This window comes from Podarcis cretensis (genome assembly GCF_951804945.1).
Source record: "Podarcis cretensis genome assembly, chromosome: 12".
Taxonomy (NCBI): domain Eukaryota; kingdom Metazoa; phylum Chordata; class Lepidosauria; order Squamata; family Lacertidae; genus Podarcis; species Podarcis cretensis.
In genome coordinates, this window is record NC_137181.1 from 27,006,131 (window position 1) to 27,020,476 (window position 14,346).

Sequence of the window (14,346 nt, forward strand, 5' to 3'; positions counted from 1 at the left end):
TGGCTGATGGAGAAGTGTAAGCTCTGTGGTATCAAGCAGGCTCTTCAATAATTTATGTGTTAGAGGAAAGAGCATCTAAGTAATTTTTATTTGTTAGAGATCAGCAGTAATAAGGGGTTAAGGAAGAAGTATGACAGGAAGCATAGATAGCAGAAATAAGATTTGAATTTATGATCAATCTCCTTCATTACACACACACACACACACACACACACACACACACTTTAAACCTAAGGCATTAACTTCTGGTGTATGTTTCAGAATGCATTCTTGAAAAACAAATCATAAAAGCATGAATGAGAAAAGTCAATTACAAGTCAACTAATAGTTTTTACATTTCCTTTCAAAATATGCTTTAAACGAAGAGAATTTTAGAATGTCTCCTTTCCAAGGAATTGTTGTAAAACAGAACTCTTGTTTCATTTTGTCAGAATACTGAGCAGTGTGTTTTGTTTTTCCAGGTTGCATCTGGTCGCTTAGTAACTGTTGAAAGTACACCTGCTGAATTGACTGGAGGGCCACTAGCTGATACAGATCTTGCAGTCAAAAAGCTCTCCATTCGTGGTGGAGCCTTAAAGAGGATCAAAACAGTTAAAGTTGTGGATCCATTCAAGAAAGATTCAGTATCTGTAAAATAAACCTTGTCTAGAGCTGCTCTAGGCAGCTCCCTGTTTTTTGTTGTTGTTAATTTATATACAAATTTTAATCACATATTTGTATCACACTGGTTAAGTGCAGTTATTTTTAGATATATATTGCTTTAGAAATAATGTGGAGATCATGATGCTAACAAATAAATTCAGTATGTTACAAATATAGATTACCGGTATGTCTAATCATTGCCGAGTTGATTTAATTTGCTTTTTGCTGTCCTTTTGCACTAACATAAATGCATATAGCCATGTGTGTTATCATGACATTTACACACACAAGGATTTGAAGCACAAGGGGAAGAGAACAGCCACTCAGGATATAAAGTGAATGTGCCATTAGCAATCACTGTCATAATCCAGTAATTGCTTCAAAATGAGGTGAATAGGAGAAATCCTTGAATACTGACGTATTATAGGCAAATACTTTAAGCCTTAAATAAACAGGCAGAGACTGATTCATACATTATGTGCATCTTAGTTCCCTGCCAGACACATACAGTATTTTGGAGTGAAAATCAACAAGAGTAATTTGGAGAAAGCGATGGCAAAAATCACCCAAAGCACTGCAAATAGCACCACGTTTTCAATAGGCTCCTCTCAATGCAACATTTCGGAGAAAAGGCCCATCTCCATGGTGGACTTGAACACGCTGCCAAATGTCTTTTGGGAAACAAAAGGGGAAAGAAGGGGAATAGGATGGAGTATCATCGAAGGAGGCCTGACTGGAACACTGAACATTCCACGCTGCAAGGTTTGTTACTGGTCCCACTTCTAATACATTGTTTTATAATGCAGAGTATTGCCACCAAGTGACTCCAAACGCTGCATGTGAAGAATATGCAGGAGCTTCCCTGTTCTTTTCCATGAGCAGGAGAAAGTTCAGCAGACACAAGAGACACACTAGAGATTGAGAAGACTGTATTGTGGCATATTAGGGAGATTATTACAAGTCTGAAGAATACTGAATTGAATAAGAGCACCATTTCAATAGTCTACACAGCATAGAAAAGATATTTTATGATAACCAACATATGTGACCAAATCCAGTGTTTAAGAGATTGCACACTATAAGAGATTGCACACTATGCTTGATTACATCAAGCATAATTTCATTGGGTTTACATTCCCGCCCCCCTTGTATGTCTTTAAAATGAAATTACCATTTATAAGATGCTGTATAAAATATGCTTGTTGCTGCAGCACCATGTTTTATTAGCATATAAAAATATATTTGGTTTTCATTGCATTCTGAACTTTTAAAAATGAGAGAAACCTTTCTCCCAAAAAAGGACACGTGTGCTAGTATTAAACACATAGATTTACCTGAGAGAGTACAGGAAATTATTCAAAATACATACAGCATTTGCACTGGAGAAAAGACCATGTTGACAATGATTGGAATGTGCTTATCAAATCAGAACACAGAAAAAGATTGCAAAAAAAAAAAAAAGTTCTCAGAAATATCTACAGTAAAATATGTGCTTTTTGAAAGCTTCATTCAGTGTGGAATCATCTGGGTGAGGTGTCTTCTGTAGATTTGCCTCTTTGCTCTACAGCTGAGGTTTGTGAAGCCTGCAGAGGAAGGAAAGAGCCAATTAGAAGTACAGATAGTCCTTGTTGCCATTTTTTCTTTCTTGTTTTTTCCTGGTTGTCATCTGTGAAATATGTGGTTCTATTTCTATGAAAATTGGAGAATTGCAGAGTAGGACATGGATGAGGTAGGCTGGTGTAACTCAGAGAGCCAGTGTTGTGTAATGGTTATAGTGTTTGACTATGACCTTGGGAGACTCGGGTTCATAGCCATGAAGCCCACTCGGTGACCATAAGCCAGTCACCATTTCTCAGCCTTACCTACCTCACAGGGTTGTGAAGATAAAACAGGGAGCGGAGAACCTTGAGCTCATTGGAGGAAAAGGTAGTATCTAAATGTAAAAAATAAATGGCATATTTAAATGCTTAGTAGTTGAAAGAAATGGGGGCAAAACACATACATGATGATTTCATGAGAGAGCAATCCAGTTCATGTTTACTCAGAAGTAAATCCTACTGTGTTCAATGGGGCATATTCCCAGGAAAGAATGCACAGCCTTACAGCACAATCCTACATGTGTCTATACTCAAAATTCATTCCCATTGAATTCAGTAGGACATATGTTTAGGAAATTTGGGATATGGGATTATAGCCTTAATCTAGAAATAGCAGCCTTTCAGTATTAACAGCACACCTTAAAGATGTAACACATTTATTTTGGTGTAATAATTCATGGATTACAGCCTGTGTCTTCAGTTGCATGGCAGGTATAACACTTCACACATCTGGTGTTTTATTAACAGGTAAGTATAACAAAATTACCTTCTGACGCTTTCTGTCCATATGTAAAAGTATTCTCTGTGGATGCTAATTGTCTCCTGCCCATTCCGTGAGAACTTGAGAGAATGCATTCTACATACATATCCCAGAAGTTCTGAGCTAAACTGTTGAAGATGTCATTATGCTTGGGTTTAGACGACCCTTTTAGGAACATCATGAATTCCCAGAGAGCAGTAACTGTGCTTGATACCCTGAGTTTCTTCACTTCCACCAGCCTACGAGAGGAGATTTCCCAACAATGATGATCAATCTCTCCCAGGCCGACAAAGGCTTCTTTTTGATACTCCAGGTTGCCAAAAACTAAATTCACCATCAAGAGACAACCCATTTGGAGATGCCACTTTCTGCTGCGTACAAATTCCATGCTGCACAGAGGTATCTGAAAACAATACAAACAATTATGACTTCACTTCACTACAGTCTTTGGCTTTACAACTTTGAAACATACTGTCATGAAAAAGGATGTTAGTTCTGACTTCGTCCAACTGACCTGTGGCTCCAACAGGAGCAAGAAGACAAGTATGTCCTGTCACATGTGAGGTGGGGCCAATAACTAGTTAAAATATGTTGCTATTGCAGATAAAAAGAAAAGGCCAGCATCAGTAGCCCCAGTCAGGGGCTCTTCCTTTGTGTGTTGAACAACTAGAGATCAAGGAGGTGGGCTACATTGAGTGTCATAGCCCACAATATCACACAGTCCTCTCCTACATTAAAAGCGTGTGCTCTGCCACTGAATTACAGCCTGAAGAGCTTTGTAAGGAGGAGACCTTCACATGACATCAACATGAATGTCGGAGAAGACACAATGTAAAGGCTCTGCACATTTGCTCCTGTGCTGTTCAACAGGGTAGCAACAAATGGCTAGTGCCTGACTAGAGAGAGACCTGTTGGAAATGTAATGTAAAAGTGCTGTCTAAAATGCATAAAATATTATTGGAATGGGAGACAAAGGATGAGCAAGTAAAATCTTCAATGATACAGTGGGCAATAGATATTGGTCATAATATAGACATGGAAGCATGGGAACGGTTGTGGAATATGGATATAGAATTTGCAGTATGTTATGGTCTAAGAGAAAATTAAATGGAAATGATATATCGATAGTATCTAACACTGAGTAAATTGGCAAAAATGTATATATCTAAATCAAGTAAGTGTTAGAAATGTAAAGAGAAATAAGGTTCTTTTTATCATATGTGGTGGTCTTGTAGTAAGGTTAAAGCTTACTGGGAAATGATATATAATGAAATGAAAATGATGTTTAAAATAACCTTGGGGGGGAGGAACCAGAAGGTTTTCTTTTGGGAATTATAGGGACAGAACTACCTAAACTGTATAGAAACTTATTTATGTAAGAATGTTACTTGCCCCAAAATGGAAAGAAGCAAAAGTCCCAGCAAAGGAAGAATGGATACAAAAACTTATGGAATATGCAGAAATGATGAAACTTACCGGAAGAATAAGAAATCAAAATAATAAACTTTTTAGACAAGAATAGAAATGGTTTATTGAATAATTACAGATAAATTGTAAACAGATAAGAACATTGGCAGGATTATTGTAATAACCTGCTGTTTTATGAGTATATATTTAAAGAAGATGAATAAATGAGCAAATTAAGTTAATTTGGATATGCAGAAGATATTAAAAATAAATTTAAGGAACCGCAGAAAGGCAGAAGGCAAAGAACTAAGCCAAGGTGTTCAGGTCATGGAGCACACTTATCAATAGCTCCTCACAGAACCACCTATGACCTGAGACATAAGCGCCGGCTTGCATCCGCGACTGAGGAGGCCGACAGCATGACGTTCTGCGTGTGACGTCGCTCTTGGATATTGAGGGGGCTCAGCCCCATCCTTAAAAACTTTTTTGGGAGGGCCAAAGTGCCTCCGTCCCCAGAAGCCAGCGCTGCTGGCCTGAGAGAAATGTTGGGGCAGCTCCTAATCCACCATCCCTGGAGCGGCTGAAGGCCTGTTTCCGCTGAGGGAAGGCAGAGGCAAAGGAGGCCAAGCCAGGGAGCATGTATACCATCAAGCTCCCTGTTGGCATGAGAGGACTCTGTCAGTCTTTGTTTAAAATAATACATTTGTTTTAGTGTTTGAATCACATTGTAAACTGCCTTGGCTGCCTGGGGGGGGGGGTATATAAACCCAAGAAAAAGTAAATAAATTAAATAAATAACTGGAAGAACCCACTGTCCACCTTCAAATACAGATAGCAAAGGAGACGTTGGAGGGCTGCTGCCTTTCAATAATGAGCAGCATGGACAAATTGTGCCGCTCGTTATAAAGCAACTTCCTATGTGACTGCCTCTTGGAAGTCGGTTGAACACATCTTTTTTTAGGATAAATTACTGGAACACTGTGTTATTTAAATACACTCTGCTGCAAAACAATTAAATTGCACTCGAACCACCCGGTTTTGTTCCGATCAACATCATGAGTAAGTGTGACTTCAGTTGTAGCCACAAGACCTCAGCCTGTGTTTTCAAAAGTCCCACTGTTTATATAGTGTCATAGATTTAGGGCTCCAGAGTCTGTTAGTGAATGGTATAAATTAATAAATGCTAGTATTTAGATAATATTTGGGGGCGTGAAGGGAAATACAAGCTGCAGAACTGTGCCAGGCAAGAAATTTCTGGGTTAGCTAAGTGCAGAACCATGAAGGAACAATGGCACCGAGCCATTAAGGTCCATTAGCAATGCAAAAGAACAGTCCCCCCCCCACTCTCTGAGGAGTGGACAGAGAGACAGGAGAACTGGCAGTTTGCCAAGGTGATGGGGGGGACATGATGTCATAGGAAAAAATTTCCTTTTTGAAATCTGGAGGCGTTCTGGGAAAGAAGAGAACAAAGACAGAACCATCTTGGCGCAGGCTGGAGGAGGTTGCCCCAAGAGTCATGACTGACTATTGCTTTGGGCCCAAGCTTGCTGAAGCTGTGAGAGGGACAGTGAGAGACAGTGTCTGCTCAGCCTGGAGACCGAGGTCCTCCTCCGAGGGTTGTCTGCAGGTTCATTCACTGCACGAAGCGAAGTTACAGGGAACCGGGCAGAGGGCCTTTTCAGTGGTGGCACCCTCCCTGTGGAACACTTTCCCTTCAGATGTCAAGGAGATAAAGAATTACACAGCTTTTAGAAGGCAGCCCTTTATCGAAAGGTTTTTAACGCTTGATCTTTTATGTTTTAAGATGCACTGTAAGCAGCCCAGAGCAGCTGGAGAAAGCTAGTCAGATGGGCGGAGTATAAATAATAAAATTATTATTATTACTCTTGGGGTATAATGCTCTGCACCTCCTTCATTGAAGATTCCAGGTGTAAATATGTGTACAGTAAGCCATATGTATTAAATAGACTAGCCTCCGCTGTGCCTCAATTTGCACCCTGGGTGAGCGCCTGGAATCTTGCTACCACTTGGCAGAGATTGGGAATGGCAAGTAACCTTCGTAACAATGGGATTACATCCAGGCAGGCATGGGGGGGGCAGAGAGGGGCAGCTCCCCCACCCAAATCAAAATAAAAATACATAGTTCCCCACCCAAAATTCAATAAAAATACATAGCTTACTGAGGTTCTGCCGCCCGCAACAGAAATCCTGAATACGCCCATGGAGGCAGGCCCATTCTGTGGTTAGTTAAGATAGCTGCCGCTACAGAATTTTTTTTGTGCACTTGACTTGGGACAAAAGAACCTGGCTCCTAATGCCCACTCCCACCCTGTCAAGAAATGTATTGGGTGACATCGGAATAGTCACCTAACCTACCTTACAAGGCTGTTGTGGGAATAAAATGACCGGAGAAAAGAACTATATATGCTACTTTTGAGTTTGTTGAGATCGGTATGATTTAAGTCTGGGGTTCCCAAAGCGTTGCCCATGGACCACCAGTGGTCTTGTGAGTCTGCAAGGTGGCATACCTACATGTGTATGAAGAAAGGGGTGTGTGAGAGGAATGGCAGGCACAATGGCTGCTGTTTCGTTCTTAGAACCTGGCAGTCTGCCTGGAAGGTGAAGGAGACAGAGTTAGTGATGGCAGGCAGAGGTTCTGCCTTCCTCAGGGGAATAAAGCTATGGCTGGTCCTAAGCAATCACCACTTCTAAGCAACAGGGAGAAAAATCATTAAGTGGTCTTGGGCAGGGAGAGCTTGGGAACAGTTGGTATAATGGTTAGCATAAAGGGCTAGGGCTGGGAAGATCAGGGTTCAAGCCTCCATTCAGTCATGATGCACACTGAGTAAATTTGGGTCAGGTACTTTTTCCTCAGACCAGCAGACTACCTCACAAGGTTGTTGTGAAAACAGAAGAGGTTGAAAGAACCTAAAGGTTAGTCCAAAGACAACATATAAGTGTTAATAATTAAAACCTTAAATAAATAAAATACTTAGGATTCTAGGCACCCAACCAACCACGATAGGAGGGAATTATTTAAAAGCAGCCAGAAGTTTATAGAAAATATTCAGCTCATATTCTTAACCACAACATTACACTCGCTCTAATATACAGTTCCTTGGACCAGTAAAAAGGTCAGGAGTTTAAAACGTTTGGAATGTAAAACTTTCTTACAGTGTAGATAGCACCTGTAGAAAGTGACACACAGGAGAAAGTAAAAAACTATCACTGATACTAAATCTACATGATCAATAAACAATGCTTTTTTAACAGCAGCATTATAGATTTTACTGACTGATACTTTCTTTTCTCTGGAACTTAGAAGCACAATAAAGTTTTTCGCCTGATGATTCCTACTTGCTTGTATCCTCAGGGAATATTGATTACTGTGATCAATATATTGGAAACATATATCTTCCTTCCCCTCTTATAATTCAGTTGCTACAAAAGCACTTGCAATAATAACATGAAAATTACAACCAGTCTTTTTTGTAGCTGCTGTCATTGGCTATCAAACAGCAAAAGCAACTAACACAGAGCAATTCTATGACACATCTACACAGAAGTGAGTAGTGCTGAATTCAAAGGGGAATACTCCCAGGCAGGCAGGATCAGCATTGCAGCCTTTACAAGGAAGCAACCTCCAATGAACACAGTGGGTCTTACTTCTGAGTAAGCGTGTATAGCCTTGGGCTAGAAGTTTTGGAATCTGGCTCCTCCCTGTTCAGTTAATGAGACTTTTTCAACATTTGTTTTTAAGGAGCAAAGTGAAAAATCATACTTACTGAAATATAGCCTTCTTGAGTGCAAAGATTCAGTGACAGAAAGCAGTCTGTGCTGACTGACCACTTGGACACAGAGGGGTGGAGGGGGTTCCCAAAGACCAGAAGTCTGAAACTGCTTTCTGTTGCTAGCGAGGTAATGGTTGCTGCTGTATTGGGATTATATAGCAGAGGAAGACCTGCAGTATCATCCACTCCATTAAGTGAAAAAGGAGAGGAGAGGGTCTATAAACCACATAGCCCCGCCTCTGTCCACATCATCTGCTCTGAGTCAATCAGCTACACAATCTGCTGCAATCTGCATCTTTGTTCCCTTATCTTATCAATACATCCCTATTCCTGTGTACATCCTTGTCCAATAACAGCTGGGGTAGTTGTCCTAGGAAGAGATTTGCAGATAAAGCCTCTTGATGTTTACTCAGAAGTAAGTCCCACTTAGTTCAATGGGGCTCACTTCCTTGCAAAGTGGGTTTAGGATTGCAGCTTTAGACCCGCAATCCTATGGGTGATTATTGGACATGAAGTTCAACTGGGCCCACTAGTGGAGCTCACTCCCAGGCTAAGTGTGCAGAGAACTGCAGTCTAAAAGTGCTTCTCCTAGAAGCCAGCTGATTACATCTTGATTAAAACCAACAAACATTCAAGTCACAAATTTATTAGAGAACATTCATTTCCCTAGAATACGGAAGACACTTTATTTAAAAGATGCCAAATGACGTTGCTTAACGAAAATATAATGAACAGCGATAGAATCACTGCTAAAAATACAACTGTTTAAATACAAACAGCAACAGAAAGGACATTTAAAAAATACTTGTTTTGTTTATTTAGTCAGTGAATAATAAAAAGACTCTGTGGGCGGGGTACAGTTTTTTAAAAATAAAACAGTAATTATAGATAGATAGATAGATAGATAGATAGATAGATAGATAAAAACAATAAAATAAACATCTTCTTCTTTGGCGATCACTCGTAGCCAAGTAAGATTGTCTTCCATAAACACGGTTTTAACAATGAGTCCGTAAGTGACTGTGGAGGCCAATTCTGGATCCACATGTCCTTCCACAGCAGGGACATTGGTTTCTGGGAGGGTGCTGATCACGGTGTGGATTTGCCAAGCGTGCCTTCCTCTAGACGTTTCTCCCTTGCGTCCTGAGTTCAAGTGTCTTCAAAGCCCATGACACCTTTGGTAAAGGCTGTTCTCCAACTGGAGTGCTCGCAGGCCAGGGTTTCCCAGTTGTCAGTGTTTATACTACATTGTTTTAGATTTGCCTTAAGACAATCTTTAAACCTTTTCTGTTGACCACCAGCATTACGCTTTCCATTTTTAAGTTTGGAACAGAGTAGTTGCTTTGGAAGACGATCATCAGGCATAAACATAAAATAGGAACAATAAAAAGTAATAAATACAGAGTCAGAGAAGCTCAGAAGCCACTTAGAACATTCAAAGCTAACAAAACACTAGACAAAACAAATGACAAAATGTGCTGAAATACCTGGTTGTTTTAATTCACTTGGTGCCAAAAGATGGCACCAGGTTAACTTCCCTAGAGAGAGCATTCCATACTCAAGGCATCATGACTGAAAATGTCCTCTTTCTGATCACCACCCATCTAAGTAAAGATGGCAGGGGTACCCTGGGAAGGACTCATGTACAGGGCCAGTCCAGGCTATCTTCCCGTCTGAAGTGGGTAAGAGGGCACCTTTCTCCCCACCACCAATCTTGCAGTCTTGGAGCTTCACAAAGAACAAATATTGGATATTATTTTCTACTCACTACAGAGTAAAGTCACTACTCTTGCTTATATCTCCTATAGGCAAGTGACAATACTCCAATTCATTTCCTCGATGGTGTGGTATGAATGAGAGCAATGCTTTTTTTTCTTTTAAAATGTTTAGGGGTATTCTCATTTTGACTCAAGAAAATAATCATTTTATAGTTCAAATCGGGATAAATAAATACAGTAAATGGAAAAAAGTACAAAGATTCACAAAATGTGTTTGTGTACCCCCAAAAAAGAAGCACGTACCCCCAGAAAAATAGCACTGAATGTGAGTATGGTGGGGTTTTTCAGAGCACTATTTTGTTCCATTTTATACCCAAAGGAATGGTCAGGAATTAGAAGCACTTGCTAACCATTTCTGAAGCAAAATTTGATTTCTGTTTGGTGGGGAGCATTTTTGAACACCAGTACTGCATTTGGTTCAGTATGTACATTGTAGTCGTTAATTGACTCTTCTAGTGAAATTAAGAGAACCAACCATTGCCTTTTCCTCAGCAGATGGAGAAAGGTGTGCTGGGGGCAACAAACTTTGCACTGGCTTTTCGTGTATGCGAGTCAAGATTCTTTGCTTGAGTGCCCACATTGCATCTTAACAAGAAACGACATCTTGAAAAGGATCTAGGAGTCTTGGTTGACCACAAACTTGACATGAGCCAACAGTGTGATGCGGCAGCTAAAAAAGCCAATGCAATTCTGGGCTGCATCAATAGGAGTATAGCATCTAGATCAAGGGAAGTAATAGTGCCACTGTATTCTGCTCTGGTCAGACCTCACCTAGAGTACTGTGTCCAGTTCTGGGCACCACAGTTCAAGAAGGACACTGACAAACTGGAACGTGTCCAGAGGAGGGCAACCAAAATGGTCAAAGACCTGGAAACAATGCCTTATGAGGAACAGCTAAGGGAGCTGGGCATGTTTAGCCTGGAGAAGAGGAGGTTAAGGGGTGATATGATAGCCATGTTCAAATATATAAAAGGATGTCACATAGAGGAGGGAGAAAGGTTGTTTTCTGCTGCTCCAGAGAAGCGGACATGGAGCAATGGTTCCAAACTACAAGAAAGAAGATTCCACCTAAACATTAGGAAGAACTTCCTGACAGTAAGAGCTGTTCAACAGTGGAATTTGCTGCCAAGGAGTGTGGTGGAGTCTCCTTCTTTGGAGGTCTTTAAGCAGAGGCTTGACAACCATATGTCAGGAGTGCTCTGATGATGTTTCTTGCTTGGCAGGGAGTTGGACTCGATGGCCCTTGTGGTCTCTTCCAACTCTATGATTCTATTCTATTCTATGACATACCTGTTTCTAAAGTCATTATAACAGAATCATTGTTGTAGAAGAGGAGGCTATGGCAGGAAATTGGCATCCTTATGGTGAACAAAAAACATGTCACTGAGCACAACTCAAAGCGGGCTAATCATGTAAAGAGCTTCCAGCATATACCAAACAACTTCCCCTTCCTCAGTGCCCCCAGATGGAAAGAATGATTCAATTTCATTGATTTAGATACTTATAAAACCTATCTCCTAGCTATCTAAGCAAACAGGCTTTAAAAACTCATTTCCTTCTCTTTTTCCCATTTCCTGTTACACCATCTCTGTGATTCAGGACAAATCTATATTTCAGTTTACCTTTAGTTTAGTTTATACCTCTGTGATGCTAATTCATATGCTAGTTCATATATTCTCACTACTTCATCCCTGACTGCTGGCCATGTTGGCTAGGGCTGATGGGAACTGACTACACTGTTACAGAAAGGCAAAGGTAAAGGACCCCTGGTTAAGCCCAGTCAAAAGCAACTATGTGGTATGGCGCTTATCTCGCTTCAGGCCCAGGGAGCCAGCGTTTGTCCACAGTTTTCTGGGTCATGTGGCCCGCATGACTAAACCGCTTCTGGCACAACAGAATACCATGATGGAAGCCAGAGCACACGGAAATGCCGTTTACCTTCCCATTGCAGCGGTACCTATTTGCACTGGTATGCTTTTGAACTGCTAGGTTGGCAGAAGCTCACTCCGTTGCACAGATTCAAACTGCTGACCTTCTGATCAGCAAGCCCAAGAGGCTCAATGGATTTGACCACAGCACCAGCCGCTTCCTGTACCTTTTACTGTTACAGCAGAATAACCTCAAGAGGTGTCCAGAGCACTGTCTAGTCCTGTTGTTTTGGATAGTTTCACTTAATAAGGCCCAAGGATGCAGACAAAGTGAAGGTGAGGGCATTTGCGCCCTAAAGCCTTGCCCTTCTTGGCTGATAAAAACCAGCAGGGAGGGGACAGCTGACCGGACCACAGAGGTGATGACTGTCTCCTTTTGAGAGGGGGTGGTCGATCTCTGCCTGCTTAAAGGAGACAGTGGTAAGACCACCCTTAAGAAGCCATGGCGGGATTTTGAAAATTTAAATAATTACTGGCCAGTGCCAATCTTCCCTCTTTGAGCAGATATTTGAGCAGATGGCCACAGACCAGATCCAGGAACTCTTATACAGTAGTAAATCCATTCCAATTGAGGTTTAGTCCTGGTTTTGGCTCAGAAACTGCTTTAGTCGACCTGTGTCCTCAAGAGACAAGACAGGCAGAACGTGTCCCTGACTTTTGATACCATCAACCATGGTAACTTTCATGAGCGCAACCAGGATTTTTGGTTTTCTGGAGGGGCAGGACCAACACGATTGGGCAGTTACGTTATGTATTTCTATTGTTTTACTTGATGAGATGGAGCGGCTCTGCTTTACGGTGGTTCAGGTCTTACTTCCCAGGATGAAGATTATATGTAAAGGAAAGCCAACTAATTTATTTTGTGTTCCCCACCCCGCCAAATCAGGATTTATTTATTTTTTGCAATTCTATGTGTACAAGGTCCGTCTGCCACGTTATGACGTTTAGGATTCATTCCTACAGAGAGAAGTACTGTATGGAATCTGCCTCGGTCCAGATTCCGCTGCGCTCCCGATACGCTCCTACACTGTTTTCATTCCCCGCTCCCCGAACCCGCATGCACGGAATGCACGTGTGCAGACTCAAGAATTTCACTTCGCGTATCTGACGAAGCAGCTTCTAGCCCTCGAAATAAACGTGCCAGGCCTCTTTAAAAGGCAAGCCTTTTGGAGCGAGGCACAAAATGTTCCGCGGCGCCCTCGTCGCCATTTGCAGCGGCAGCAGCTCCAGCGTCTCAAGGAAAGCTTTGCTCCAGCGCCCCGCGTAGACCTTCTCCCCCCGGCCCTTCGCGGTCCCGCCTTCCCCGCCCGCCCCGCCTCCGAGCAGGCGGGCCCGTCGCGGGTCGGCGTCACTCTCCTGCGCTGCTCCCCTGGCTCTGCATGCGCCCAAGCCTCCGCTGAAGGGAGCCCCTTTGCGCCCGCTGGTCATCAGCATGGGGCGGCTCAGCCGAGCCCTTCTGAGGGAGGTTAGTGCGCCGCCAAAGCAGCTCTTTCCCCTCAGCCTTATGGGGCGCCGTTTCCGCGGGGCGGGGGGCGGCTTAGGAGGTGCCCCGTGCACCTCTGAATATTTGGCTGCAGGGAGGCGGGTCCAGTGACAAAAACTTCCCTTATCCCGATAATAAATCTTCAGTACAAAGGAAGGAAGCTCTTCAGCCCTTCTTGGATGACATTCTTGGTGGTTATTATTATTATTAAACTTTTGTTGTTGTTAAGTCGTGTCTGACTCTTCGTGACCCCATGGACCAGAGCACGCCAGGCACTCCTGTCTTCCACTGCCTCCCGCAGTTTGGTCAAACTCATGCTAGTAGCTTCGAGAACACTGTCCAAGCAGCTCATCCTCTGGTTTCCCCTTCTCCTTGTGCCCTCCATCTTTCCCAACATCAGGGTCTTTTCCAGGGAGTCTTCTCTTCTCATGAGGTGGCCAAAGTATTGGAGCCTCAGCTTCACGATCTGTCCTTCCAGTGAGCACTCAGGGCTGATTTCCTTCAGAATGGATAGGTTGGATCTTCCTGCAGTCCATGGGACTCTCAAGAGTCTCCTCCAGCACCATAATTCAAAAGCACCAATTCTTTGGCAATCAGCCTTCTTTATGGTCCAGCTCTCACTTCCGTACATCACTACTGGGAAAACCATAGCTTTAACTATACAGTACGGACCTTTGTTGGCAAGGTGATGTTTCTGCTTTTTAAGATGCTGTCTTAAACTTTACATAATGGCAAATTTAAAAATCTACAATCCTGTGTCCATCTTGCATATCTTTGCACCAAATTGTCATAGACAGTTTCCTTTTGGACTTCACTGTTTACAGGGTATTTTCTTTGTGCATGTCTTAGGATGGGACTATTCACATCTGTTCTGTCTTAATTATCAGTAACACCAAGAACAGGAAGCAGGTTTAGACACCATCCCTCTATTTCAGGGATCTGGAACTTTTTGCCCTCCA

General features: G+C 42.2%; 2 protein-coding genes across 2 annotated transcripts in view; one reads left to right on the forward strand and one right to left on the reverse strand.

The window, feature by feature from the left end:
- Positions 1-14,346, forward strand: part of LOC307199713 (cilia- and flagella-associated protein 69-like) — a 53,243-nt gene that overhangs the window by 27,568 nt on the left and 11,329 nt on the right. Inside the window, exons 23-25 of the mRNA XM_079947691.1 lie at positions 462-635; positions 1,132-1,404; positions 13,172-13,369. Coding sequence (XP_079803817.1) covers positions 462-635; positions 1,132-1,404; positions 13,172-13,369 — 645 coding nt within the window. The remainder of the gene's footprint in view (positions 1-461; positions 636-1,131; positions 1,405-13,171; positions 13,370-14,346) is intronic.
- FAM237B (family with sequence similarity 237 member B) lies at positions 2,303-8,390 on the reverse strand. Its single transcript, XM_079948384.1, has 3 exons — positions 8,193-8,390; positions 3,007-3,403; positions 2,303-2,575 (listed from the first exon to the last, which is right to left on the reverse strand). The coding sequence occupies exons 2-3, from the start codon at positions 3,386-3,388 to the stop codon at positions 2,505-2,507; spliced, it is 453 nt and encodes a 150-aa protein (XP_079804510.1). The 5' UTR covers positions 3,389-3,403; positions 8,193-8,390; the 3' UTR covers positions 2,303-2,504.

What these genes read in the sequence shown, in the direction of transcription:
- FAM237B (XM_079948384.1), bottom strand. Translation starts at nt 3,388, where the DNA reads ATGGAATTTGTACGCAGCAGAAAGTGGCATCTCCAAATGGGTTGTCTC. An exon ending in TGGACAGAAAGCGTCAGAAG is followed by an intron (nt 2,576 to 3,006) that starts GTAATTTTGTTA and finishes TTTTACATTTAG; the next exon opens with ATACTACCTTTTCCTCCAAT.